General features: G+C 41.3%; 2 protein-coding genes across 6 annotated transcripts in view; both read left to right on the forward strand.

Annotated features, from left to right (window-relative positions):
* zfr2 (zinc finger RNA binding protein 2) overlaps nucleotides 1-12,675 on the forward strand; it is a 28,393-nt gene extending 15,718 nt beyond the window's left edge. For all 5 annotated transcript variants that reach the window (XM_036520680.1, XM_036520682.1, XM_036520681.1 and 2 more), the window contains exons 14-19: nucleotides 4,076-4,250; nucleotides 9,547-9,641; nucleotides 9,869-9,964; nucleotides 11,241-11,352; nucleotides 11,761-11,858; nucleotides 12,086-12,675. In XM_036520680.1, coding sequence (XP_036376573.1) covers nucleotides 4,076-4,250; nucleotides 9,547-9,641; nucleotides 9,869-9,964; nucleotides 11,241-11,352; nucleotides 11,761-11,858; nucleotides 12,086-12,259 — 750 coding nt within the window. In that variant the 3' untranslated portion in view covers nucleotides 12,260-12,675. The remainder of the gene's footprint in view (nucleotides 1-4,075; nucleotides 4,251-9,546; nucleotides 9,642-9,868; nucleotides 9,965-11,240; nucleotides 11,353-11,760; nucleotides 11,859-12,085) is intronic.
* A 2,454-nt stretch (nucleotides 12,676-15,129) lies between these two features.
* matk (megakaryocyte-associated tyrosine kinase) lies at nucleotides 15,130-26,454 on the forward strand. The gene is made up of 12 exons (XM_036520686.1): nucleotides 15,130-15,187; nucleotides 16,365-16,478; nucleotides 16,592-16,707; nucleotides 17,068-17,287; nucleotides 19,950-20,043; nucleotides 20,141-20,206; nucleotides 22,384-22,483; nucleotides 22,644-22,728; nucleotides 22,974-23,047; nucleotides 23,331-23,526; nucleotides 23,612-23,698; nucleotides 25,510-26,454. Exons 1-12 carry the CDS (start codon nucleotides 15,179-15,181, stop codon nucleotides 25,699-25,701), a joined length of 1,353 nt encoding a protein of 450 aa, XP_036376579.1. The 5' UTR covers nucleotides 15,130-15,178; the 3' UTR covers nucleotides 25,702-26,454.
* Nucleotides 26,455-26,663: the final 209 nt, after the last annotated feature.

The following is a 26,663-nucleotide window of genomic DNA, read 5'->3' on the forward strand; positions in this document are numbered from 1 at the left end:
TATGTGTCTTCCTCTTGAGAACAGTAGCAGATCTGGGAGGGATCTGGTGTGACTTGGGGAGTGAAAGAGCTCTTTTTTGAGCTTACTGTTGAAAAACATGGGAGCTGTTGGCAGAGTGTTGTTGGCTCTGACAGAGCTGTGGTGTGATATGGTGTGGCTTGGCAGTGGAAAGACTGTCAATGTCTTCCTTTCTGTAGTGCTGGTGTGTGTCTCATAACAGCATTAGCCAGTTTTGCTGAACATTTATGGGTCAAAGTTTAGAGCTGTCTTTCCGTCACCATCTTTCATGAGCCGTGGACAGTATGGCAGCCAGTGTGTTCAGACATGCACTTACCACTTGTGAACTTGAGACTATAGGACATTTGAAATGGGGTGAGTTTATACTAAAATTGTACTAATTTCAAATGAAAGCAGTGTTGATACGTCTTTTACAGACCAAAACCCATAATAACCGCCAAGCCACTGAAACCAGTATCTGGGTGGCCTATTTTTCTGGCACGCATCTTAACAGCATTGCTGAATTTCATTCCGATTTTAGGGCATGGTTACTGGCAATAGTCTTTCAGTAAACGTAAATACTTTGTGCCTTATGGAGAATAGATGATGATATGCTTAAAGCTACTTTTCCTTTATTGTGATTCACATAGCTTTGAAATCGGGCAACAACGACAAACAATTAATTTACCGTTGTGTTGATTTATGCATCTGAACTGGTAAGAGTCCAGGTTAGGCATGGCAGCCATATTGTGACTAAGGATTTATTCGGTCCAAAGCCTTCTTCGCTCATCTTTACAGAAAGGTTTGTGTGGCATCATAAAATATGCTTGGCATGTCTATATGGCTCATGTAGAATGTGGTCATGGAAGGTCATCTATCCTGTTAATTGACTTACATACACCCCATTGTTTTGGTAGGCTCATAATTGTATGAGCATTATACATATGAATAACAGTGGATTTGGTCACAAGCTGTACCAGACATATTGTGTATGGAAACATATGTTGATGGCCTTTCATTGCGATCTTTAACTTCAACAACCTTAAAAGCAAATTTGTTTAATTTGCTTATATGCAGATTTGAATTCTATTAGTCCAGACAAATACGCACCGATTTGCTCAAATTTCTTTTAAACTCTTTGTTGCACAACCTTCTGTCTCTACACTAACGTATTACCATTGCGCCACACAAATCCATTTTGGCTTTAACGCCTGTTTTGAAAGCCTCACAAAAGAAACACATTCTTAATATATCTGGTATGCTTGGCATCTTAGCATTAACCTCCAGTTTTCCATCCGCCTCTTTTTTGGTCCCATATTGGTATTGACATCATTGCCTGATTTTTATTCAGTTACAACACACTTACTCTCCACAGTATGTAAGTGTGTGATGTCACATGCACAGCGATAATTTTAATAAAAAAAAAAATTATAATTTTAACAAGTTGCCTACTCCTCATTTGTTTATGATTTTGGATAATCGTCTATGCTATGTAGTAATGTTCACTTCTCCAGTACACCTATGTGGTATTGTTTGAGAAAATTGAGGGCTGCAGCTCAAAGTTAAGTGCTATATATATTAATTATTATTATTAAAAATGGTAACAGACAGTGGTCAGAGAATGCTACGTTAGACTGTCTGGACTAGCGCTTTCCGCGGCAAGTGAAAGCCAAATTGTCAACAACAAACTGACACAGCAAACGCTCAGGCAGTACCTCTTTTAATGCCAGTTGCCATTCAGAGTTTATAAAGTGCACAGTTGATGACACATATGGTGCTATCATAACACTTGAAAATATGCCCTTGGTCAAAGTGAAAAATTCAGCTCCCTTGAGTGTAGTCTAAACTTCACACTTTATTACACAGTTCTAGAACAGCGGTATTGGTGAAGTATTTCCTACCTCACAACTTGTGTTGTCAGTCAGGAATTTCTGCTCCCGATCCCATTCCTGCAAAGACCACTGGGTGCCCATATAAACTGGTTGTCTTGCCATCTTTGGCAGATCCTTGCTACTTGTAAAGATGACTGATAAGATTGCTTAAGATCTTTATATTCCCCTTTTCATTATATTTCCCATTTCATTTAAAAAAATGTCAAATTGGCACAGGTGTTATGTGTAAAGATTGTTTTCAGCAGATGCACAGCCTTTGTACAGTAGTACTAGCTGCAAACAGGGATTTGTCAGTTCAGTTAGTAACTTAAGATTTGGGAATGATTGGGCTACTTATAATCTTGCTTTTACAGATCAGGAAAAATTTGAAGTTGTTAATAACCCTGCACCCCCCACCCATACTAATACAGGACCTTGGGCAAAATGATATGAAATTTCAGACATCACCCAACCCTAGTTCAGATTGCCTTTTAACACATGATGCTTTGTCCATGGCCACACCCAATATGGTGACAAAACAGGAATTTTGCTAAACATTCCACATCATTGCTTGATAAGTGTCTTATTTTTCATTTTTTGATTTGTGTGTGGTACTTTTCATCTCTGAGTCATAAGACATGCTGATTATGTCTGTTGAACATGTTTTTTTTTTTAACATATCAGTAACCTTTTACATCATTCAGTAAGGTATGTCACATTTGGCACCTTCATCAGGCATGGGGTGTACATGTGTGTGAACTGGTCATGGGTTCAGGTCCTTCGTCACACCTGGCCAAACCCAGTGTGGTAAACTTAACTGTTGTTTCTATATTTTATTTAGTTTTATAAACAATACTCCTGTGTAGCCTTTGTCAGCATAAATTCGTATTTGTTGCTTATTTCAGACATTGAGTGTATGTATGGAACACATTTGATTTTGACCACAGCTTAAATCCACCATATTATTCATTAGATTATTCATTAGATGTGCTTGCCTGCAGCCTCTAGATTTTAGAGTTTTGGTTGCTGGTATATAGGTATTACTATCGTTTACACAAAATGTAAGTATTGATAGTTAAGTGGTAGAAGTGACTTTGGTTTGTGTTGCAGTGGAGGGTTGCCTGTGACAGTTTCACTTAATTGTGGCACCTGCCTTTGATGCAGCAAAGTTCAAGTTGGTGTGGAATTTCTCTCAGGTATTCTTCCACGATTCTTTCACGATTGTCTGAGGGAATCTTGTCAATGTGAATTCAGCTTTAAACAGTGACAGTACTGACTTCATATAGATACACCACACTGTCCCTGCAGCTCAGATGGAGAGCTTTTTGTTTTCAGGTTTGATAGGCTATCATGGAAACTCTTTGTTATTTGTTCCCGTTTTAACCTCCCAAGGTACTCACAAGCGGTATTGTTATGTTTTTTTTTTTTGTTGTTGAACTAAAGAATCTTTTCTTTGTTATCGGAATTTCAGGAATTGTGAAACCCTGGTGACGGGCTTGTCAGATGACAGCTCCCCAGCATCTATTCAGTTACCCTGTCACTGACAAAGCGGTGTCAGATACTTAGCTATACATTTTCTGTCACAAACATGTTTTCCAATGGTACAGGCAGGCCTACCTACAAATAAATGGATAAAAAGTGTTGTCTTGCCATTCCTTGATCTTCCCTCATTTTCTTGTATGATTTTATTGTTTATAATCTGTCCTTCTGTTCATAATGAGAACTGTTAACTGATCTTTAGTACCCCTGCCTGGTTATGACACCACAATCCTACAGAGTGACACTGGGGCAGTAGGTCCATTCCATTCCCCCTCTTACCTCCCCTCCCATCTGTCTGTGCTCTAAAACCACACACCCCTTCATTGGGTGTGAAGAAATGGATTTTGCAAATCCCAAATTTGACTGAATCATTTTGTAACCTGCAGTAATCCCTGTGCTTGACAATTGCTCTTTGGTATGGCATTGTCTGACTGGATCCTGAGAAGCAAAGTAGCTTCCAGATTGAGCCATGTAGATGTTTTTTTAATGCATATGTACATGGTCATGTGCAGTGAAAGTTTTCAACCAGACCATGCATTTGAAACTATAATATTTAACTGTTGTTCTTATGATTGATCAATACTAGCACCCCTCCCCTTTAGCCTTCCCACCCCACCCTTCTCCCCTCCTCTGTAGTGAGTAATGCGAAGTGTCCTTTTAACCGGCAGACGTTTTCTGAAGATCAGTATGAGGTGCAGGCTCACCCTGAGGAAGCCAACATCGTCATTTTTTCCAGCAAGGAGCCCAAAATGCAGGTGACCATCTCTCTTACGTCGCCCCTGATGAGGGAGGACCCTGCCGCTGAGAAGGACGCAAAGGCAGGAGACAAAGCGGCTGAGAAAGGTTAGAGAAGCCCACCGCGCTTGTGTGTCTGCAGTTCAAATTCAGCTCACAGAAAAAAAAAAACCCTGTGACGCAGTCACTTTGGTTCTGACCAGCTAGTACAGCTGTCCTTTTGTTTTCCTCTCCCCAACTAAATGAAATGAATTGGCTTCGTTTTTATATTTCTCTCACCACTCATAGTTTAATCAGCCCCACAATTATGCTGTGAAGCAGGGATCTCTGACCTTTCTGTGCCACAGAGGCGAGTGTCGCCCTGTTGATCCATGTTTAGATGGATTGTGAGACCTGTGTTGAAGGGGTTCGACTGAAGGGTTATATGACTCTAATGCCCAGGGATGAGGGCACTCATGCTGGCACAAGAACAAGGATTGCTTATTAGTTAATGGATAACGTATGTCTTCCCACTTGGCCACCTGTATGAATGTTTATGATCTTTTAAAATTAACATTGAAGTGTGGTGCATCTGGTGGTCCCAAACCCAGCTTCCCACTTGATCTCTCATCCCTGACATCAAATGGCATTAGGTAGGGTGTTAGTAGAGATATGATCCGTTGTGAAGTTAGTCTCTCCTTTTGGATTACAACTAGGGAAACCCTTTTTTACAACATATTTTTCTCAGTTCCTTTTTGGTTTTGTTAATGAGTGTTGTTTATCTCACCAGTAGATGCACAGGTACTTATTTTAGTATCTTTTTTGCGTGTGTATTCTCTTCTGGAACAAAACGTAGGTTACGGATGTAACCATAGTTCTGTTAGTTAAGGGCTGCACCAGTGAGCCCATCCTATCTTGTTGGGTTCATCCCTTCCCTCTTGATATCAGTGTGACTTTTATCAAATTAGTAAAGGGGGCAGGGAGTGATCCAGTATAGCCCCCTCTCCTGTATAAGGGTGGATTTATCCCAGCTCTGTCTCTTGGAATTCTGAGATTATGCGGACAATGACAAGAAGATTGGAGGATGCCTTCAGTTACATCCGTAACCTCCATTCTATAGCACTGGAACAGTCTACAGTCTTATCAGATTGGATTCCCTCTACCCAGTAATGTCCTCTTTCAGTGTCAGATGGGCTCATCATAAAACACGGAAGCCCCAGCATCACACAGCATCAATAACAGCAGCCAATAACGTAGCATCACTAGTATCTGAAAATATGACATTGAGGCAGTACAATCTGGCAAAGGTCCCAGGTAACACCCAGCATGTGGTGGCACAGATGACTGGCAGTGGAACACCTGAGAATGGCGCAGGTCATTGCCATAGTTTAGGTGGCAAACGATTTAAAATCAGAGGGCAAAGGCTTACCAGCAATGCCATTGGCTGTTGTAATGGCCTCCACAACCCATCTGGAAAGGTGGACTTTTGACATGGCCATTGCAAAGGTGTGTTCTCCAAAGCAAGTGCGCATTTTAGGTGTGCTCCTCGTATGTTCAAGGTCTGCACCCTGACCAGACAGAGAATGCTCAGAGATAGCTTGTTTCTGGAAGACATTGGAATAAGATGTACGGTCACTTGCCAAGCTGATAGCATCCTCTCAACCTCTCTCAACCTCCGGACCTAACACAAAGCGCCCTGCACTTACTAACAGTGGAGCTCTCAGTCTGTCTTCCTCGAGATAATTTACACCAGGAAGACCACTTTCAGGGAGTGAGCTTCTGGTAAAGGATCAAAGGCAGTCCTGACAGTACTGTGTTACTTTTATGCCTCAAGATGGGACTTTTGGGCTGAATGAAGGCAGTGCACAGAGAGAGAGGCACGTGTGATCTAGGGGTGTCCCATATACAGCATCATGGCATGCAGAAGTGACGCCCATGAGCACTTTCAAAGTGCTGTAGTGGCACCAGTGGTCCACAAGAGATTGCGGCACACGCTGCACAGTAGTGCATGCAGCCACATGCCAGTTGGATACAGAGAGTCGGACACTGCACAACACCGGGCACTCTGAGCATTTTCTGCACACGGTGGGAGGTCCACCTCTGCCTTGCCAAACAAAATCACAATTTTAACGGATCCAAGCTGGCTGAGGTCTCCATCTCAGGGTTCCAGAAAACTCCTGGTTGTGGATTCGTTTTTGCTTCAAGAACTGTTAGTAAAGCTTTAGTGAGTGGCTCTGGCAGTGAATGTGCTTGTTTCAAGCACAGGTTGAGCCCCATGGCCCAGGCTTGTTACCTGCCGTGCCAGTTGCCAACAGTGACTGGAAGCTCCCTTTGGTGGAACAAATGGCTTCTGTCTGCCCAGGAAGGAGTGGGTAGGTCAGCCAGGATCCCCTTTATGCTCTGCTGTCAGCACCCTGGGACTTGCTTGGGCACCTGTGAGTTACTCAGAGAGCATCAATGGTATGCACTTATCCTCTGACGGTGTTTGCCTCCTGGTGCACTCTGGGACTTGTAGTGTGAAAAATAGTCACGGTAGGCATATGTCTGTATAAGAGAATTGCATTCTCTGTGTGGATTCAGAGGATGCGGTTGAGTTGAGGATGAGCTTAAATGTGTAACTGGTGATTTAAAAAGTTGAATGAAAAGGGAAAGCAATGCAAAAATGTAAATATCAGCAAAAGGTTATGTGAAGTTAATGGTTTATATATAATTGAGCAAAATAAAATATTTATGTGAAAATATCTGGGAGAATGTATTGGGAGTAAAAAAGTCTAATTTAGAAAGGGTTTGCATTCAATGAAATAGCTGACTAGCCAGACATGTGTTGCATGGTGGCATCAAAAATTCATTCTACATGGCAGCTATCCACCTATGAGTGTGAACCTATCAATAAAGTGCAGATTCAAAGCAAAGTTAACTTGGCTAGTCAAATGCCTAACTGATAACCACTATTGAGCAATTTATGATGTGACCATGTGCCACAAATGGCAACCTAGCAAACTCACTACTGACCCAGCTCTCCAGCCAACTATTACTTTGCATAACAAGATTACCTACATGCTAGAAGTGATGTTCCTCTTCCTCATAATGATTTTCTTCATCTTGTAGTTAGAACCAGCTAAAACAAGTCAATTCATAGAGCTGTTATTGCAGTGTCAGATAATGTCAGGGAGGTATGGAGCTGTCATTGAGGTCTCAGTTAAAATTAAGAATTTTTGCTGGCAAGCTAGCTAGCAAAATGGAATCTAGTTAGGTAACCAGCAGACCAGCTAGAAGTGAGTCATTTTCATCATCATCAAGATAGCTAGCTAAACACACCAACACTACTTGACAATACCGTGACCGCTCCTTGCATAGCCACAGGTAACTAGATGGTTCTGTAGGAGTTCAGTAGACAGGAGTTTGGTAAACTCACACGTGTTTGTTTTGTTGCGGTTGAAGGTCTCTATGGCAGCCATTGTGTGTAATGAACATGGAGTATACAAACTCTGGCTCATGTAGACAAGTAGCGCTGCCCTCAAGCACAACAAGCAAGCAACTGCTAGCTACTGACAGAAGTATGAGGTGGTGATACCTTAAGAGAATGCACACTCTTCCAAAACAAAGAGCCTTTTTGCCGCCACAGCACGCTCATTAAAAACTAGGTACCTATCTGGCAAACATTAGGGAAGTAGAGGACATGCTTGGTTCATAGATAAATGAAAAACACAGCACACAAGCACACGAGACAGACAAGCTAAGATATAGTGTGGAGGCTGTAGCCAGATAGGAGTACCGGGCAGCAAACTATAGAAGGATAAAAAAGCACTTGCAGATACAGGACAGCCTGGCTTTAAAATCAAGGCTATATACTCAGCATACTACACTAAGAGTTGCTGGTCAGAGGAATGCCTATGTCTGCTTTTAGTAACCAGCTTGGTATCTTACTGACTCAAAGAAACACAGTCTAACCAAGCCAAGGAATGGAAGGTGAAACTGGGGATTGATCCACCTAAGTACAGAGAAGGGGGCCTTACCAGATCTCTTGCCCCCAACTAGTGGTACTGCTTTGATATAATACAGTGGGGAAGGGATGAACCCAGTCTGAAAGGGCTATCCACATCAGCACACCTTTTCATGCTATTTACCTTGCCTGCAATGCAATTGCCGCAGTTTTTAGGAATAAGAGGGTTGTGGTTTGGAAAATATGAAAGTGATAATTGAAACAGATTAGGTCAAGGATTGGCCTGCTCAATATGTTGCCTATTGTTGATTGCCTATATAGGTCTGATATTCCTACTCTTCCCCTGAACAGTGAAACTGTTCACCATTCCACTGTGAAACTAAACCTGTTGACATCCATGTGGTTCTCAGCACATGCATCTTTTTTTTTTTTTTTTTTTTTACCGGAACAAACCTCTTTATTCCTAGTAGTTATGAAACAGTGTAATCATTCTGTTTTTCGATACATATATACATTGTAAGTCTGTCTTAATTAAGAAACTTTAATTATTCTTTTTTTTTTTCATTTTTCCATTTTCTCCCCAATTTGGAATGGCCAATTCCCCGAATTTTATTTTTGGAATGCTCAATTTGTCATTGATGTTCGGTCCCATTGCACAACCCCCACTGTCAATCTGGGAGAGCGTGGACAAGCACGTGCCCTCTTCCGAGACACGTGATGTCAGCCGCTGCTTCTTTTCGCACTGCGGTCCACAAGCTAAGCTAGCACAGAGATGAGTCGGAGGAAGACATTTCATACGCAGCTTTGGCATGTGGACCACAGGCACCCGATCGACCAGCAGGGGTCGCTGTTGCTAATGGGACCGAAGCCCCTGCCGACGTACCCACCCCTATCCCCAGCGGAACGAAGCCAATGTGTTCTGCCTGTAAGCTCCCGGTCACTGTCAGGTAGTGACACGGTCGGGATCGAACCTGGGCCGTAGCGTTCAGTCTACACTTGGAATGAGTGCTTTTACCGAAGAAGCTTTAATTTTTCTAACATTATTTTTATTGTCTTGTAAAGGGAAACATCAGTTGGGGGATTTTTCATTTCTAACATTGTACTGTCTTAAGCGCTAAAAAATGATGCTGTATTTTGAATACCCAGTTTCCATTCTTTGAGTTCAGTGATTGTAGTGGTATTTGGCCTGGCGTGCAGTGTAACAGAATGTCCTCATCTGTCACTTTTGTAGAACAGATATACGGGAATCAGATATGAATTTTGTGCATACAGTGTCAGACTCCATCAGGTTAGCTTAACTGGACTGAAAAAGGGTAAAACATCCTTTATTAGAAGAATAAGGATGTTTGTGGTTATAAAAAGCAGCTCACCTTTAAGGCCTTTGTTGCTCTGAGAAGGTGAGGACCCAGATAGCGTATGTGGGCAGAATAGGAGTGGGGAATGCACAGTATGAAATAAGCGAGTTTTTCTTGTGTCTTCTAGGGGTGGCTGAGGCAGAGACAGATCCTCCAGATGTATTGGACAAGAAAAAGTGTCTTGAGTCCCTGGCCGCCCTTCGGCATGCCAAGTGGTTCCAGGTGAGGGTGTACTGTTGGTCCCAAATATTGCTCTTTGGGGGGAAAAAAAAAAAAAAAAGCTGGATCTTTGTGAATCACTAGAATACCTTCATCTGCATTAACCCATCTGTGGAGTTTAAAACATATTGTATTCTGTTTTATGAATGCTTTACATGCTTGAACCTTAATACCTGCATGTATGTGTTATACGTATGATTCATGAGTATTGTATCCTGTTTTGGGTACAGGCCCGTGCAAATGGTCTGCAGTCCTGCGTGATCATCATCAGGGTACTACGGGACCTGTGCCAACGAGTGCCAACCTGGGGGAAGATGCCAGGATGGGTGAGAATCTAGGTTTTATAGAAACAGATTTTGCATGGGTTGTAGAGATTGCCTTTCAAAGTATGTGTTGTTTATATTTCAGTACATAGTATTTTCTCTTTTTCTTTTTCTTTTGTAAATTACACATCAAAGGTATAATAACATGGCTAAGAATGAAATCATAGAATTCTTCATATTTGCAAACATAGTGTTAATATCAGTGGACAGCTTAGCTGCCTGGTACATTGATGAATAGCTGAAATCTGATTATTTCAACATCCTGTTTTTGTTACGGTTCAGCTTTCCACCAAATTTCCAGTATTACTCTACACAAGGATTCATTCAGGATTATTAAATATGTCCTTTCCAGATAACAAGGAATTAAGATTGATAAAGGGTTTTTTTAGTGTCCTAGCTTTTCTTATACCTGCTGGTGTTTGCAAGCTTCCCAGTTTATGTATACAAATATTTAAGCAATGAACAGGGAGCAGCTTATTAAAAGGGTAGCAGTGCAAAATGTATGGTCATACACATTTGCACAAATTTTGAGAAGTTTAAAAAAGAGGTGTGAAAGAGGTACAGGTTTAACTGCGTGTACTCAGGTAAAGACACACATTAAGCCATTTTATTTATCTTTAATTTTGCAAGTGAATAAAATATTTTGGTCTGAGTTTGACTTTGTATTTTATCTATTTCAGTGTGTTTTGACTTTGATTTCAGTGACTAATAGACTTAAAGCTGGAATTAGGTGTTATGTTTTTTAAATTCTGTGGTAAATACAGTTTAACCCATTAAATGGCTATGCAAGGCACTTACAGAACAAATGTCACAAATGTAAAATTTACAATGGGTATCAAGTACTGATACTTGCACTACTGAGCAATCCAAACCTGTAAGGCTGAAAATCAATCACTTCTTCCATTGATGAAAAGGGTGGATGGATTATTGACTGGAGGAGGATGGTTAGGTTTCGGAATCCTCAAGCAACGTGTGTAAGTGCCAGACACCAGAATTAATGGATAAATGTATATAAAATGTCATTTTATGACCAAAGTTTTGCAAGTTCTGCAATGGGAAAGAAACTCCATAGAAGACAGTCTGCAGGCATAGTTTTGGACATGACAAGTTTGCCCAGTAATTTATGGACAGTGAGCTGACTGCACCTACCTAAAAACTATGTCAGAACCCAGTGGGCTCCAACTGAGCACTGATGCAATAAGCATGCTGTTAAAAAGATGAATGAACACTGGAAGAGTGCTGTGGAACCTGAATGTAAATGTAAATCTCCTCTTGGCAGGCCATGGAGTTGCTGGTGGAGAAGGCTATCAGCAGTGCATCTGGGCCACTTAGCCCCGGAGAGGCCATGCGCCGGGTTCTGGAATGCATTGCCACTGGAATTCTCCTGCGAGGTGAGCGTCTGATATCGCTGCTGCTTGGGGGAAGGAGGGTAACAATACCAGTCTTTATTGCATTGGACAGGTTGGTAGCACCTGCATGCTGTGCTTAATTTTTTCCCCATTTTGTACAAAACTTTGTGTTTGGGTATGTTTTGATACCTGCATCTGCATTTTCAGTTTCCTAAGCTTTTTCAGTGCTTGCTATGGAGACCTGTAGTGAATTTAGTGTGTAAATTCTCTAATAATTTCATAGGAATTGGAAATCACATAATTTGTGTTAGACTATGTTTAATTTGCTATTGTCCAGCAATACTGTTGATGGAGCCATTGTGTGGAATGGTTTCTACATTCCTCTGTTTAGCCATTAGTGTAAAGGTATAGGATTTGTGTGGGAGTTAGCTCTCTACCATTTTTATACAGATGGCCCAGGACTGCTCGACCCCTGTGAAAAAGACCAAACAGATGCTCTTGAAAGCATGACCAATCAAGCCAGAGAGGACATAACAGCAAGTGCGCAGGTAATAGTGTTCATTGTATGTTGTATTGTTATTATATAATATTTTTAGACTGTCACTTTCAACATGTAAATCTTCACCAACATTGATTACAATTTTTGTGTTTATCGCTCCACTTCGCATAATCATTACTACATAACAGATCATGTAGTTGTTTCTGTATTCAATTGTGCGTTTTAAGTGAACTCATCCTTTGGACCTCAACTGAACTAACTTTCTCTCCCTGTCAGCACGCATTGCGATTACTGGCATTCCGGCAGATCCACAAGGTGCTTGGGATGGAATCGCTGCCGGCAGCCAAGGCCGGTGCCCGCAATCGCAAACGAAGAAGGGACGGCAGCGAGACAGGAGAGGGGGAAGGAGAGGGCAAAAAAGACAAAAAGGAAGATGCAGAGGAAGCCTGAACACTGTCAGGGCACCATACTTCTTAATGACATACATCCAACAGCCTTCAGTTTCTTTTGTTTTAGATACACTATACATCTATATGATCATAAATTCAGTTTGCATTTTACAGGGAGAGGCTGAGGCACTTATTCCCCACACATAATCTACTGTAGATGTCATTAAAGAATTGTGCTTAAAATGGGTTTAAATGTCACTAAAGTTTAAAGAAAATAATGATTGCATCATTCCATTACAAGCATATTTGCCCCATAGCTACTGAATACTCCATCTTACAGTACTTGTACCAACCACTGTTACTTTATTTACTTATTTTTAATAGTGCACTTTCTGTAACTTTACTTATGTCTTTTCTTATGAAAAGAAAAGCTGAAATCCCATCTGCAAAGGCCAGTTTAAGTGTTTTTAATTCATTGAAGACAACTTTTTTTTGTAAGTTGCATGCATGGAGCTGTGTGCAGGGGAGAGAAGAATGCGGCATGCTGGGACCTCTGGAAACGGAGTATTCCTGTTTGTTTTACACCTGCTCCAGAGTGATGACTTGATTCATGCTTTGTAATTATAAAGAAATAAGGGGACAATTTTTAGAAATAAATGTCAGCTATTATACTGTTTACAGTGCCCAAAATGGAGAGGTATAGGAATTTTGGGGGGAAAAAACATCAAAACCGTAAATAAGGTTGAAAATGGCAAAGCAATGATGTTCACTGGAAGCTTTTTTTAAAATGCTAAGCTATGAAGCACCACCCTGGAATCAATTGCTCCTTTGGTAGTTGCGGGTGGCTGTTTCCTGCCAAGATGGTGTCACTTGTAAAATTGACACAAGCAGAAGAGAATGTGGGTGGCTAAGGAAGGGTGCGTGTATGGATAATGACACTGACCCTTCCAAAACGCACATATATGCCTCACTGCTGTTTGAGGAATAAGAAGATGGCCCAAAGGGACACTTGGTGAAAGAAAAAGAGTGAAATTTGAAAGCTTTAAATGTAATCATAGAGTAATGACTTCAGTGTTGAAGCTCTCTGACCAAATTGAGCTCCTTTCCTTTGTCTTTGTAGACTGTTTTTGGTCAGGGAACAAGCACGCTGAAAGGATGCAGCACTTTGGAGCAAAGACGGAATTACGATATGCAGTGACGTTTGGTGAGATACCAGTCCAGGACTACTGTGCCTATCGGAAACCTGTTGGTTTTAAGAGGGGTGGAGGAGGAGAGAAGTGTACTTGTGTTAAGAGGAATTTATGACTTTGGGTATCCCATTTCCTTGTGTCTGCAACATGGATTTGTGTGGTATGAAATGGGCAGTAGGAGATTTCATACATTTGGTATGAATTTAGAAAAAAAACCTTAACAATAAATTAGATCTTAAATGTAATGATGTACTGGAGAGTTGTTACCCTCAACAATGCATAGGTCTAGGTGTACTGAACTTGTGCATTGTGTGGTAATTTAATTACAAGGTTCACATTAACATCTGATATATTCCATTTTTTCCTCTGACTTTTATTTTAGTTTTGAAGAGGGTGTTACAATCAACTTTGTTTTGTATGTGTTAAAGGACAGTGTGTATGTTGCTTTAATATTATTTGAATGTTGTTGTAGTGCTGCCTAAAATCAAGAGAAAAATATTAAAGAAACTAAGTTCAACATTGGTTTTGTTTCTATGATGGATACTTACATCGGGGATATGTTGATCTGATTAGCAGCATTTAACTTTGAAGTGATGTCATACGTGAGAGCAAGGAATGCAATTTAAAAAAAATAAGTTGACAATCGATAAATTAGTTTATTTACCTTTTTGCACCATTATAGTTAATTCATAATAAACGATATAAATTCACCGAAGTCACATGCGGAAATCTTGTAAATATAATACTCGGATATTAACTTAAGGATATAGATTGGGAAGAAGAAGATAAGGAAACACTGACTCAACAACATTTGACTGCATAGCATTGTCATATACAAAATCCCCCTCCCGCCCAATCCCGTTCTTACTGTGTGGTTAAATGGACGCAATCACTTGAAAGGAGCTGTAAAATGAGGAAGTGTGCACTTGTTTCTGTCCTTTTGGGTCTGTTCGCCTGCCAGCCACTGACAGGAGGAGAGTATGATGCAGTATTTTGGTCGGTCATCGTGCGTTCGGCATACGGACATTCGCGCTAGAATCAGGACGTCACAGCTGGGTTTCTGACTGAACCATAGACGACAGCATTTTGACAAGCATCTCAGAAACGGCGTGGTAAGTGAGGGACGTTCACTCATAACATAAGATGACAAGAGGCCGCGTTAGAGAAAATGTATTGGTTCTCACATTCGGCTGCTATTGAATGAGGATACTGTGACTATGTACTGTAGTTTTAGCAGGGTGTCGCGTTGCCTAGCATGATTATTTTGAAGTGTTGGAAGTGTAGCATATTTACGAATGCCGACTTTTTCCCTCTGTGGATCAGTACTATACATATCGCATACAGCTTTGTAAGTATCACACGGTAACGCGATAGCAAGAGTTCTGCACGGATTCGCAGTAAATCGTAGGTTTCTCTTGTAATTGTAACAGGTGAATGCGTCGGTGTGTTTACCATGAATTAAGCTGCTGCACTTAACTGCCTTTAAAACGTCGTTTTGAGGTGGTCAATAATGAGGATGACACAACTTTTTATTTATGACGTAGAAAAGCCACACATGGTCTCTTGATGGGTAGAATGAAAGGTTAGTGGATGAAAGGGCGGGAACAAGGAAATACAAATCCATCCTTGATTTTAATAACACATGGAATAATCTCTGTTCTGATCTACAATACCCTAAATGTCTTGAACGTGTACATTGTTTCTGTGGATTCTTAAACGTGACATTTGCTCTCCTTGGTCAGGTTCACTCTATATACCTATGAAATAGCGTCCAGACGTCCAGCTTTAGGATGGCAACAGTAAGTCTTGGGATATGCCTTTTAAAATTGTACAAAACCAAATCTTTTTTGTTGCCATGTGCACTTGAAAGTGTAAAGAGTGTAAAGAAGAAAGAAGTGGGTGTCCAGTTTGTTTATATATATACACTGGGGTTCAAAATTATTGGGACACTCACTTTTTTTTCTGAAAACCCACAATATTTTTGCTGCATATTCCATCAGACATTGGGAAAGTCATATTTATGTCAATGTCAATTTCAGCTTCATCTTCTGTGACCATGTTCCAACCTTGTTAGGTTTATATAGGCTTCAGTATGAGTGTTCAATTAGGGGGCAGGGCAGTGTTCAATCAGGCCTAATTGAAGTGATGGTCATTTTTGTTCATTTGTCTGCACTCAATAAGTATGTAGGTACCTTTTAAAATTAAGTTAATGTCATGGAATTGTCAGTTTGTTTGGCAGAATTAATGTCATACATATTATTAAAATGTTGAAAATAAGGGTAGTCATCAGGCAATCATGTGCCAACCACATAGAGAGATGTTTTGGAAATGTTAATAGTTGCCAAAACATGTAACTGTATTTGCCACACCATAAATTAGGTTCGAGTGATAAAACTAATAGCTACATGGACACATCCACACTTAACCACAAAATGCCCCAATAATAATTTTGGACCCTAGTATGTATATAATATATATATGTATATGTAATAAATGTAAATGTAAATGTAAATATATATATATATATATATATATATATATATGTATATATTCCAATCTATAGTTTAATGTTAAATTTTATGTTAAGAAATCCACACTGTTAAAAGGGAAGATCTATTTTACTTCTGTAGTATGTCATGACAACCTGAGCCTTTTATGACTCAATTACTGACCTCATATTTTGAAGAGGAAGTATCTACATCATACTGCAATGAATACTATTCGATTCAGTTCTCACAAACATCTTGTACACTTCTCTTTAATATAGAGGTCATTGTTAAAGCATCTGAACCCCCCTGCCCTTGATAATTTTAAGAATTACCTGATGTAGCAGGGGTATTACAGTGCTCTTCTTTGTTCCTTTAATTCAAAGTTTAGTTTTGGCACTAGAACAAACCATAATTAATTGATTTGACATTAATGTTTACATCAGTACATGACTGGCTTGCACTGGCTCTGTCTTCTGTTGTCTTAAAGAAAAGGTGGGTGCCTGGCACTCAGTGCGTTGCTAAGAATGACCACACCAAGCCCAAAGCCGCTGAGCTGGCCTACCGCAAAGGGGACATTCTCACCATAGTGGAAATAGGAACGGTATGAACTGACCTTGCTGCTGTGACTATGTTTTGTGAGTGGTGGCCCTGCAGATAAATCCCCCTTCATCATGAGTACACATTAAACGAGGATCCTCTGCTACTGTTCTCCAGGGCAAGGGTGTGTACAAGGCCAAACATAACAAGACAGGAGCGGAGGGCTTGATCTCTGCCAACAATGTCCGGGAGCGAGAGGCCATTCGAATAGACCCATGCCTCAGTCTCATGCCGTGAGTCTTCGGGGATGTACAAGAACACTCAGCGCTACCAGATCACCATGGACAAACCTGACACATGCCATATATCATTACATGTGACTCAGTAGTGTCAACAAATAAACTTCCTTTTACATGGTGGGGATCTGGGGAAACAACACTTAAGATGTTTAATCGCATGCATCATTTTCACACAGCAGGTTTTCCTCATAACTGCTAATCAGCGGTTAGTGTCAGTTAGCTTTGTTACTGTTAAATGTTTTTGAAAGTCACATTTGTCACAGGATTCATGACCAGTCTGTACTTCCTTTAAATGGTCAGTTTTTGAAGTGTGGCCTCCGTGGTGATGATCCATATGACTGTGATCCACGACAGCTGGTTTCATGGCAAGATCTCGGGGCCAGAGGCTGTGAACAAGCTGCGACCCATGGAGGATGGGCTGTTCCTGGTGAGAGAGTCCATCCGGCATCCTGGGGATTACGTGCTGTGCGTCAGTTTTGCTGGTGAGGTCATCCACTACCGGGTTATCTATCGTGACAACAAGCTGACTATTGACAACGCACAGTTCTTCTACAACCTCATCGATATGATTGAGGTGAGACTTTCATTTTGGAATTTAAATGCCAAGAACTGTTGATGTGACCATTGCTGAATAAGCAACCTAGTTACGTTTCATTTTGCGTTTTTGATTCATTGATGATTCTGAGGTTTGAAGACTGCTCAAGAGAATTATGGTGAATTTCCATACAAATCTTGAGCTGACATTGGTGGATTTCTCATATTTCTCACAAACGCTTTGCTGAATCTTGATAGATCTTAGCAGGTGCATTCCTTCAAAAGGCTGCAAAAGATACTCCTTTCTATTCTGAAAATGTTGCTTTCCCTACTGTTGTGCCTAGATTTAAAGCTCTCCCCACTATAATTGTCATGTTTTATGTCATTAACCATTAAAATCTATTTTTTCAGTCACAACTGGTAGATAGGGGAGTATACAGACTTCGCTCATCAACATCTACCTTCATGGTTTATCTGTCCTTAGCTTTCTGAATTTCACAACCACTGGATGGTGCAAGCATGCGTGTCAAGCGAGGGAGGGGGGGTGTTGAATTTATAGCATTTATTTCTGAAAACATTCAGATCAAACAATACAATGCCTCTCTATCTATGTGTTCCAGGCCTTGGGGCCTGCAATGACTCCTTCATTTAGCCTGACTCATTTCCTCGTCCAATTCATGTGATAAGCCCTTTCAGGAAAATAGACACTCTCTGCTCTCCCACACAGAGTACAGGCCACCAGAGACGGATCGTATTTCAAGATTGGTAGCCTTAGAGTTAAAATTAGTATTATTGGCCAAGACATCAAAGAGCACTGACTTTTTACATTTAAAATGACTCAACAATCATGTCTTCATTCAACATGGCATTTGCACGTAAATGATGTGACATGGGTGGTTTGCTGAGACTTAATACTTTTAGGATTGATGTTGCCAAGTTTACTGGGGAAGACTTAACTGCTCTGTGCAGTCTTTTCAGAGAGTAAAAATAGGTAGTTACCACAAATTTCCGTGTTAACTGGAAACTACTAACTTCACCACTTTGCTTTGCCTTTGACAGGGATTTCCTGTTTGATTGCGTGCACCTTGCACAACACAGAAATTCACAATGCATAAATGTGGCTTTTACTGATCTCCCACAATGTTGAGTGGCCTGCAGCACATTTTAGTAATGCTAGTAATATCATATCTCCCATGTCATTACTTTTACACCAACCATTCTGGAAACAGCCTCTGTTAACTTGTTAACTCAGACATACTTGTTAACACAGCCATACATTTCTGTAAAGTTGTGAACATATGTGTATCATGAAAGCTGAACTGAGCCAACACTGATTTTTCAGCAGCAATAAAATTCTTCAGCATGTTTCAACTCATAACATACTTCAGACTAGCTGTACTTCAATGATAGAATTCAGACTAACAGGAACCTTGACTAAGAGACAATCTGGAAGTTTTTTTTAAGTAAACCCTATAATCTGAAACCTACTGCTTCTATTTTTGCCCATCACCTGTGTTTCTTCCTCTTCATAGGGTGAGCTTGTGCAGTAACTCACTTCCACCTTCCCAAGAAAATCAAACAGTTGCAGCTGATATTAACTGTGGATATTAAAAAGGGGATACTGCACTTGCTTACATTAACAAATATCACTCTTTTTAAAATAAATGCCTAAATTAACATGTTAAAATCAACAGCCCAAAATACTAATTTAATTTAGAATTGAAATTAATGTAACACTAAATGTGCTTATTAAGCTCTGCTGCAGTCATGATGAAGTACATTTAAAACTACACCCTGCAAATATAAAATTATGAATGGATCTTGTGTATGTCTTTGGTACAAAGATGAAGGTGTCCTCAAAGCAACCACAACATCTCTGTTTCTCAGAAGATGCCTGAGAACATGTGTGCATACATTGGTTTTGTGTGTGTGTGTGCGTGTGTGTGTGTGTGTGCGTGTGTGTGCGTGTGCGTGCATCCATGCATGCATGCATGCGTGTGTGTGCATGTGCGTGCATACATGTATGTGTGGTGTGGAGAAGGGCGTATGAATAAAACAGCCTGCCTGCCTGCACTGGTGTGAGTGAGACAACAGCTCCATTATCACCTTAGGTTGTACTTGTAAATCCACATCTGCATGCCTGTCTCTGGCACTGCTACAAAGACCAATGCAATTTAACTGGTGCAGAGTTCTGTTTGCAAATTGCCCTGCACTGCAGGCCTGAAGCCCTGTGAGCAGGGTTTGTGCGTTTCAGTCTGAATATGTTGGGTGGGCAGCGGCTGTGCCACACTAAACTCAATGTTCCTCAGTTCACTTCTGGGTACACGATGTTCATTTACCTGAGGTGATTTACCAAAACCTTTGAGAAAGCACAGTTTTCACTTTTCATTGATGGCCATCTACTTTCTGCTTTTACTTATTCACTTTCATTCATTGAGACATATAATCATATATGGACTCGCTATACCAAGCTCAGTGAGTTATAACATGCTGACAAGAAATTGTCATTTGTAACCTTTTTAATGACAAGTTGTGGAAGGAATTATACATCTGAATAACAGAAATAATACACTGCATTGTGTCAACATATGCATTAAATACATGCATTGTGTCAACATATGCATTAAATACATGAGCTACTGAGAACTACTGAAAAGTAATGCAAACCCGTAGGCGACAAGTTTTCTCCTTGTGTCTTGCAGTTCTATACAAAGAATAAAGGAGCCATCGCCACTACTCTGCAGAAACCCAAACAGAAAGAGGGCACCAAGTCGGCAGAGGCGGAGCTGTCTAAAGGTAAGCGCAGATCGCAGGTGTTTAGCTTCACTTTCCTCAGCCCGTCCCAAAGCTTCCCAGTCTGGACATCAGTGACGGTCTCGTCTGTGTGTTTCAGCTGGATGGCTGCTGGACATCGAGAAGCTCACACTGGGAGAGAGCATTGGAGAGGGGGAATTCGGAGGTCAGTTTGTGCAGTCATGGCTCTTGTTGTTTGAAACAAAAGCCAAACTGTGGAAATGCGTCTATGCAAACTATGGAGGACAGATAACAGATAAGAAGTTAGTAAGTAAGTACACATATAGTAATGTCTGTAAAATCATGGGACAGAACTTGGAAGCACAGAAGTATGGTGTGTGAATACCTAAGCTGAATTTATATATTTATGTTTTACGTAACCACAACCACATGCCTAGTTGTGCATCCTTATGTTTGTAAACAGGATGCAGTATTTCTTTGTGTAGCAATATATAACCAGAAGGGCAAAATTCTTTAACAATGATCCTGAGTGGCTGAGTAGATAAGGCATTTGTTTTCAGAGTAGGCTCTGAGACCTGCAGTGGGGGATCAAAGTTGGCCATTTTCTGACAATGACCGTGATCACACAGCTGAAACTGACTTTGTCCTGCTGGGAATAGGGGTAGATAGGTTGGCCATGGCTTCTTTGTCTCACTGCTCTCAGGCACTGTTATTTTTTCTTGTGTTTGCGAGTTGCTTAGAGGAGGTCACTGGAGTCATGCATATGCTGTGGTGCATTCTGTAAGTCACAGTGTGAAAAACAGCCATTGGCTACGTGAGAGTGTATTGAATGATTGGATTCGTCTGTCCTCTGTGCTCCTGTGTGAACTATCTCAGTGAGATGAGCCTTAATTGCCTACCATGGGCTTTTCTAGAAGAGGTTTGCATGAAGGAGCAAAACCATTAAGAAATTCTTCAACAATGCAAGAGCATTCCTCGTTGTGTTCATGACAGTATGATGCTTGCAAATCTATTCCTTTTCTTGTTCTCAAACTATTTCAGCTGCATTTTCCAATATGTTGCACTGCATTATCCCCTACTACAATTTATGCTATAATAATTATGTGCTGTAATAGTCCAATGCATCAGTACAGAAGCTGTTTTGGTACACTAATAAAATGAAATTGAATATGCCACCAATTCAGTAGAATCTCATCAAGAATGTAATGTACTTTAAATTCTGAAATTAGTTTTGGTTACAGTGGTGATTAAGCTGCATGCATTTATTTTAGGTAGTTGCCCACAAGCACTAGCTTGGGGTTGGGTAATCTGCAGCCATAGGGCTTCATGTAGTCCTTTCAGGGCTCCAGGTTTGGCTGATGTAGAGAGTGTGAAGGAGAAATACCATACCTTACAAATTGGAGTAATGTTTGTTTAGAAATAATACTGTTGTGTCCTGTGAAATACGTAAAACAGCTGACAGAATGCAGACATAGATGAGGGTGCTCTTGAGCTGGGAGTGCTGTGGTTATTCCAGTCATTTCACCAGAAGTTTAAAACCAACAAAACCGTCATGTATGTTAAGTAAAGTACATATTCTATCATGTTCCCCTTGTATAAAGTGTAAAAAACATATTTAGCATACAAATGAATACACGGATTAATTCTAAAAGACAGTTCTAGGATAATGTGAAGTAAATATTAGATTTTTGGGGTTTGCTGAGCTTTCTCACAGCATAGAGCCTATCTAGCTGGATAAATTGTGCTTTGGTGCAGGCTGAGTAAACCAGGAGTGGTGTCCTGCTACTTGTCCCTGTTCACCAGGATCTTCACTGTTTCCTTCTGCAAAATGGTTGCATTCAATCGGTGTGCATTAGCTAGCTTGCTGATTTTACATATAGGCATTACATTCATTTTCCATGATCAGATATAAAATAATGTACCTCCTTTAGCAATGAAGCCCATTATTTACCTTGTGAAATCCATTTAAAATGCAACTTGTAAAAACAAGTTGAACTATGTGGCTATTTAGCTACAGTTAGCTACACCTAGCTAGCTGGATAAAGTAGCCACAAAAGGCCTTGAGGCTGTGTTGCCTATCCAACCAAACAATGTCCATTTGGTTGGCTAGGCAACAGTGCATATTCCGTGTTCCAAGTATTGAACAAAGCCATACAAAGCAACCTAACTTGCATAAAGTACTACATGTTGACACTGTATACGGCATCATAGCTGTAGAAGGACACGGTGTGAAATGTTTTTGGTAGGAAAGCATTAGCGTACCCATACGAAATCCTGATTGATAACACATCTGCATAATGTCACATGCTGAATATTAGATTGTAGAAAAGTGAAGGATGTGAAAGACTGGGTGTGAAACTGTGCCCCCTTGTCTGTCCATAGCGGTGTATGAGGGGGAATACATGGGCCAGAAGGTGGCAGTCAAGAACATCAAGTGTGACGTCACAGCTCAGGCATTCTTGGAGGAAACCACAGTGATGACGTGAGAGTCTTTGAGGACCTTGTCTGCTTATGCTCCCTATAGAGACAATTGCTGAGACCACCAAACTGAGCTTTTCTGTGTCTTCCTCTCCTCTTCCTCCTTTTTGCATATTTTTCTTTTCCCCTCACTCCCTATTGCCCCTCTACACTTTTCCCTCTAGAAAACTCCAGCACAGGAACTTGGTGCGGTTGCTAGGAGTTATCTTACACAATGGACTGCACATTGTCACTGAATTCATGGCTAAGGTAAGGCTCTGGCTTTTCTGGGCATAAGGGCTGTATTCAAAATCTTTACACATTCATCTGTTTTTATCATAAAGATGGGGGTGATTAGCAGGAGTTTGTGCATTCAGGCTCGACTCCTTATCACTTTTGCATTAGCATCAACATTAACATTATTAGCATGTTAAGATAAGATTGGGTTTTTCCCCTGTATGTATGTGTGTATATATGCAATTGTGTGTATATGTGTGTGTCTATTTTTATCGCAGGGTAACCTGGTGAATTTCCTTCGCACTCGAGGACGCTCTATGATCACCACAACACAGCTGCTTCGCTTTGCACTGTGAGACCTTTTCATTTCCTCTGTCTCCTCCCCTCTGCTTTCACTCATGCTGAATCTTCCTTTTACTGCCTAAAATATTTGATTGAATGCCATATTTGAACTGATGTCAGAGCGAGGCAAAATCTAAAAGAAGGCTTGTTGTACCCGTCCGTGGTCCAAAACCAAATTCCTGTTGATGTGTCTCCATTTGAAACAGTACATTTCCATCTGGTAGTTTCTTAAAGCTATCAGCACTCAGAGATGTATAGATAGATATAGTACAGTCTATCCAATGGGTCCCCAGGGACGTGTGTGAGGGGATGGAGTACTTGGAGTCCCAGAAGCTTGTCCACAGAGACTTGGCGGCTCGCAATGTCCTGGTGTCCAGCGACAACGTGGCAAAGGTCAGCGACTTTGGGTTGGCCAAAGTGGACTCCAAGACTGCAGACAATGCAAAGTTGCCCATCAAGTGGACCGCCCCTGAAGCCCTGAAGAAAGAGGTGAGATCCTGCTCGAGTTAAGGGCTTGTTTAGAGGTGAAAGCGCTGGTGTTAAAAGACACTGCTTTGTTGTGTTTGTCCTGCAGAAATTCTCCACCCGCTCAGATGTCTGGAGCTATGGTGTACTTCTGTGGGAGACATTCTCCTATGGCAGACAGCCCTACCCAAAGATGGTAAGGTCTGATAATAAAAGTTAGCATAGCCACTACGTCATGTCTGGACAGTGGCTGATTCTGAATTGCCACCACAGTTTGTTTTTCCACTGACAAAATCTCAGAGTATCTTTTTATTGTATTGTTTGCAGGCTGCTTAGAGTGACCACAAAGAGACTTGAGTGTGATCTCATTCTGCCCACAATGGAAACTTTGCACACTCATTATCTGCAGCTGGCCTTGCACGGGCCTGTTTCCCCTCCCATCAGTAGTAGATAATCTATTCTATCAGCCAAACGCCACTCCTGAGCTGATGCACCTGATGGTATTAACTTTCATGAGAAAGCACTCTACAATGTAATCTCTACCTGGTGTACATACCTGCATGATACCTGTCTCACTGCTGGATTCTGCTGGGTGTTCTTACACAAACCTGGGGAACTGCAAAGATCAGCCTGTGCGGTCAGGCAGATGTCAGTGCAGGAGCCAGGGAGTGGGAGGAGTCTCCCCAAAGAACATCCTGACCTGCTCTCCATGTGAAGTAAACGGCTTAGGTGCCCAAAAATGTCACATGTCCTGCCCCCAGGACATAGGTTATAGACTTGGTTCAGCGTGAACGGGCTCACTTCTTTGAAGGTAGAGAGCCAGAGATGAAAGTGTCATTTGCTATGTTTGCTTTAAGGGTACCAGAGTCAAACCATAAGAGGCAATGTGAAAAAAAATTGTGATGAGTAACAGGTGTAGTTTGCACTTAATTCTGAGAGCCTCAACTTACTTAATTTTATATACTATAACAGGACATAGTGAGTTGATGTGCTGAATTTCTGTGCTTTTGAATGTATTTGTTGGTAGCTTAATGGAAACATAACCAGTCATAAAGGATTTCAGGATTTCTCTATTTGTGGCCAAGATGCACTGAGGATCTTTCACCACAAGGGGGCCATCATGGACAGACCTTGCTGAAAATACAACACACTTGGAATCCTTCCTAAGCCAGGCTACAGAGTGAATCAAATGTCATTATTCCGAGTTTGTACTTGGATCCGTACAGGTTTCTGACTGCCATGTAGTAAACTGGCTCATTGATATGCACTACTCGCATTTTGGCATCATTACAATGAATGTAATCTAGGTATTGCATGGTTCATAGTATTTATATGATATCAAATGTCCATGTTCAGAAGCCTTTGATATATGTGGCAGGTTTTATTTGTTATTTCCTGCAAGTTTATGATCAGAGCCTTGATGTTATAATGCTGACAGACACTGAAGATCAGCCTGTAAGTCACTGGCAGCTTGCCCTGTGGTGACAAGATGGTAAGCTGTTTGGGCACCACAGTTTCCTGTTTTGAAGTGCAACAGTGCTACTAACTCATACTCATCACACAGGTATGCAGCCCAGAAAAAATCAAAGCAATGGCACTAAGCAGGTAATAAAGGCAGGGATAAACTGGGATTACAGCTTGCAGGCCTCGTTTCTATGGCAACAGCTCCTTATGATGGCATTGAGCCAGGATGGGTCAGGGTGAGGGGGAGTTTAGGATTATCTTACTTAAAGCTCCCTGTGACACATAGTCTCTCTGTCAGTCTTCTCTACCTGTCCGTCTTTTTGCCCGCCCTCCTTGCAGGTCAGTGGGTTCACTTTAGCATGGGATGTGCGGTGTGACGTAGGGATCCGGATTTGTTCATGGAAAAATAATGCTGAACGACATTCGGATGAGAGGCGAAATCCCCCCCTTGTCCATCACCCTACTTAGCTACAAAAGACAGGTGGATGACCGCCCTGGTGACCCTGTGTCTCAGTCTTCTTCTTATGTTCTCTTTGTGTCCAGTCCCTGAAGGAGGTAAAGGAGAAGGTGGAGCAAGGCTATCGCATGGAGGCTCCTGAGGAGTGTCCCCCCAGCGTCTACACCCTCATGAGGGCCTGCTGGGAGGCCGACCCTGGGAAGAGGCCCTCTTTCCGCAAACTCCGGGACAAACTGAAGAGAGAGCTGCCCAGCTGTGACACAGCCACGGGGTCTTGAGACCCTAAGCCAAAAAGCTCCCGGGGGGGCGTAGTTATTGGACACTTGGGTTCAAAGGGGCCCATCACCCTTCAGAAAAAAATCAGACCAGCTTCTATAATGTCTGAGCATTTTAAATAAGCAGAACAAAAAGTATGGAGAATAAGTGTCAGTTTCTGTGGGTTTCAACTGAACTTTGCCATGAGTCCAGTTAATTATGCTAATATTTATGCATTTATGACATACTGAGGAGACAGAGGTCTGCTAATAGTGTTGATCAGGGAATACTAACCCTGATCAAACAAGATGTAATGTGTTCAGTACGATTCAAGCAATAATGTGCCAAAATGAAAACAATGTACAGTATATATACACTGCCTTATAAACAGCTATAAGATGTAAATACTCATTGCTGTCAGTGTTAGGAATATGTAAAACGAAGGTGCATATGAGTGAAGGATACTAATTAAAAACCTTAAGAGATATTTCCACATACTTCATTTGTAAATGGTGCATAGCTGCCAGTGAGGGCACAGGTTGGTGATGGTGAGCTGAGGAACTCTGAGAAGTTAGAGGCTGTCTGGTCTCCATCCCAGATCACCATGGGCAGACTTTCCGTTATAGTGGGAATGACTCCTTCTCACTGTCCTCCTGTTGCTGGGAGAGAGAAAGAGATGGAGAGAGAGAGAGAGAGAGATAAAAACGCTTATCCAGGATTAGCGCTCAGATCACCCATGTCTGCTTGTCTAGTACCATAATTGTCCAGCAATATGCCCAGGGATGCAGGACTTAATATTCAGAATCTTGAATGTTATTTCTGATACAAGTAAGGAATTACACAACTGTCAACAGCATGTCTGTGTGGAGGCTTTCCTGTCACCAGCTTCTGCAGTTACAGGGACTGTGACAACACCCATAACAACTGAGAAACTTTCCACACAATTCACCTGAATCACTTTTAACCTGAGGACTAATTCACTCAG

The sequence above is a fragment of the Megalops cyprinoides genome, chromosome 2 (genome assembly GCF_013368585.1).
Source record: "Megalops cyprinoides isolate fMegCyp1 chromosome 2, fMegCyp1.pri, whole genome shotgun sequence".
NCBI lineage: Eukaryota > Metazoa > Chordata > Actinopteri > Elopiformes > Megalopidae > Megalops > Megalops cyprinoides.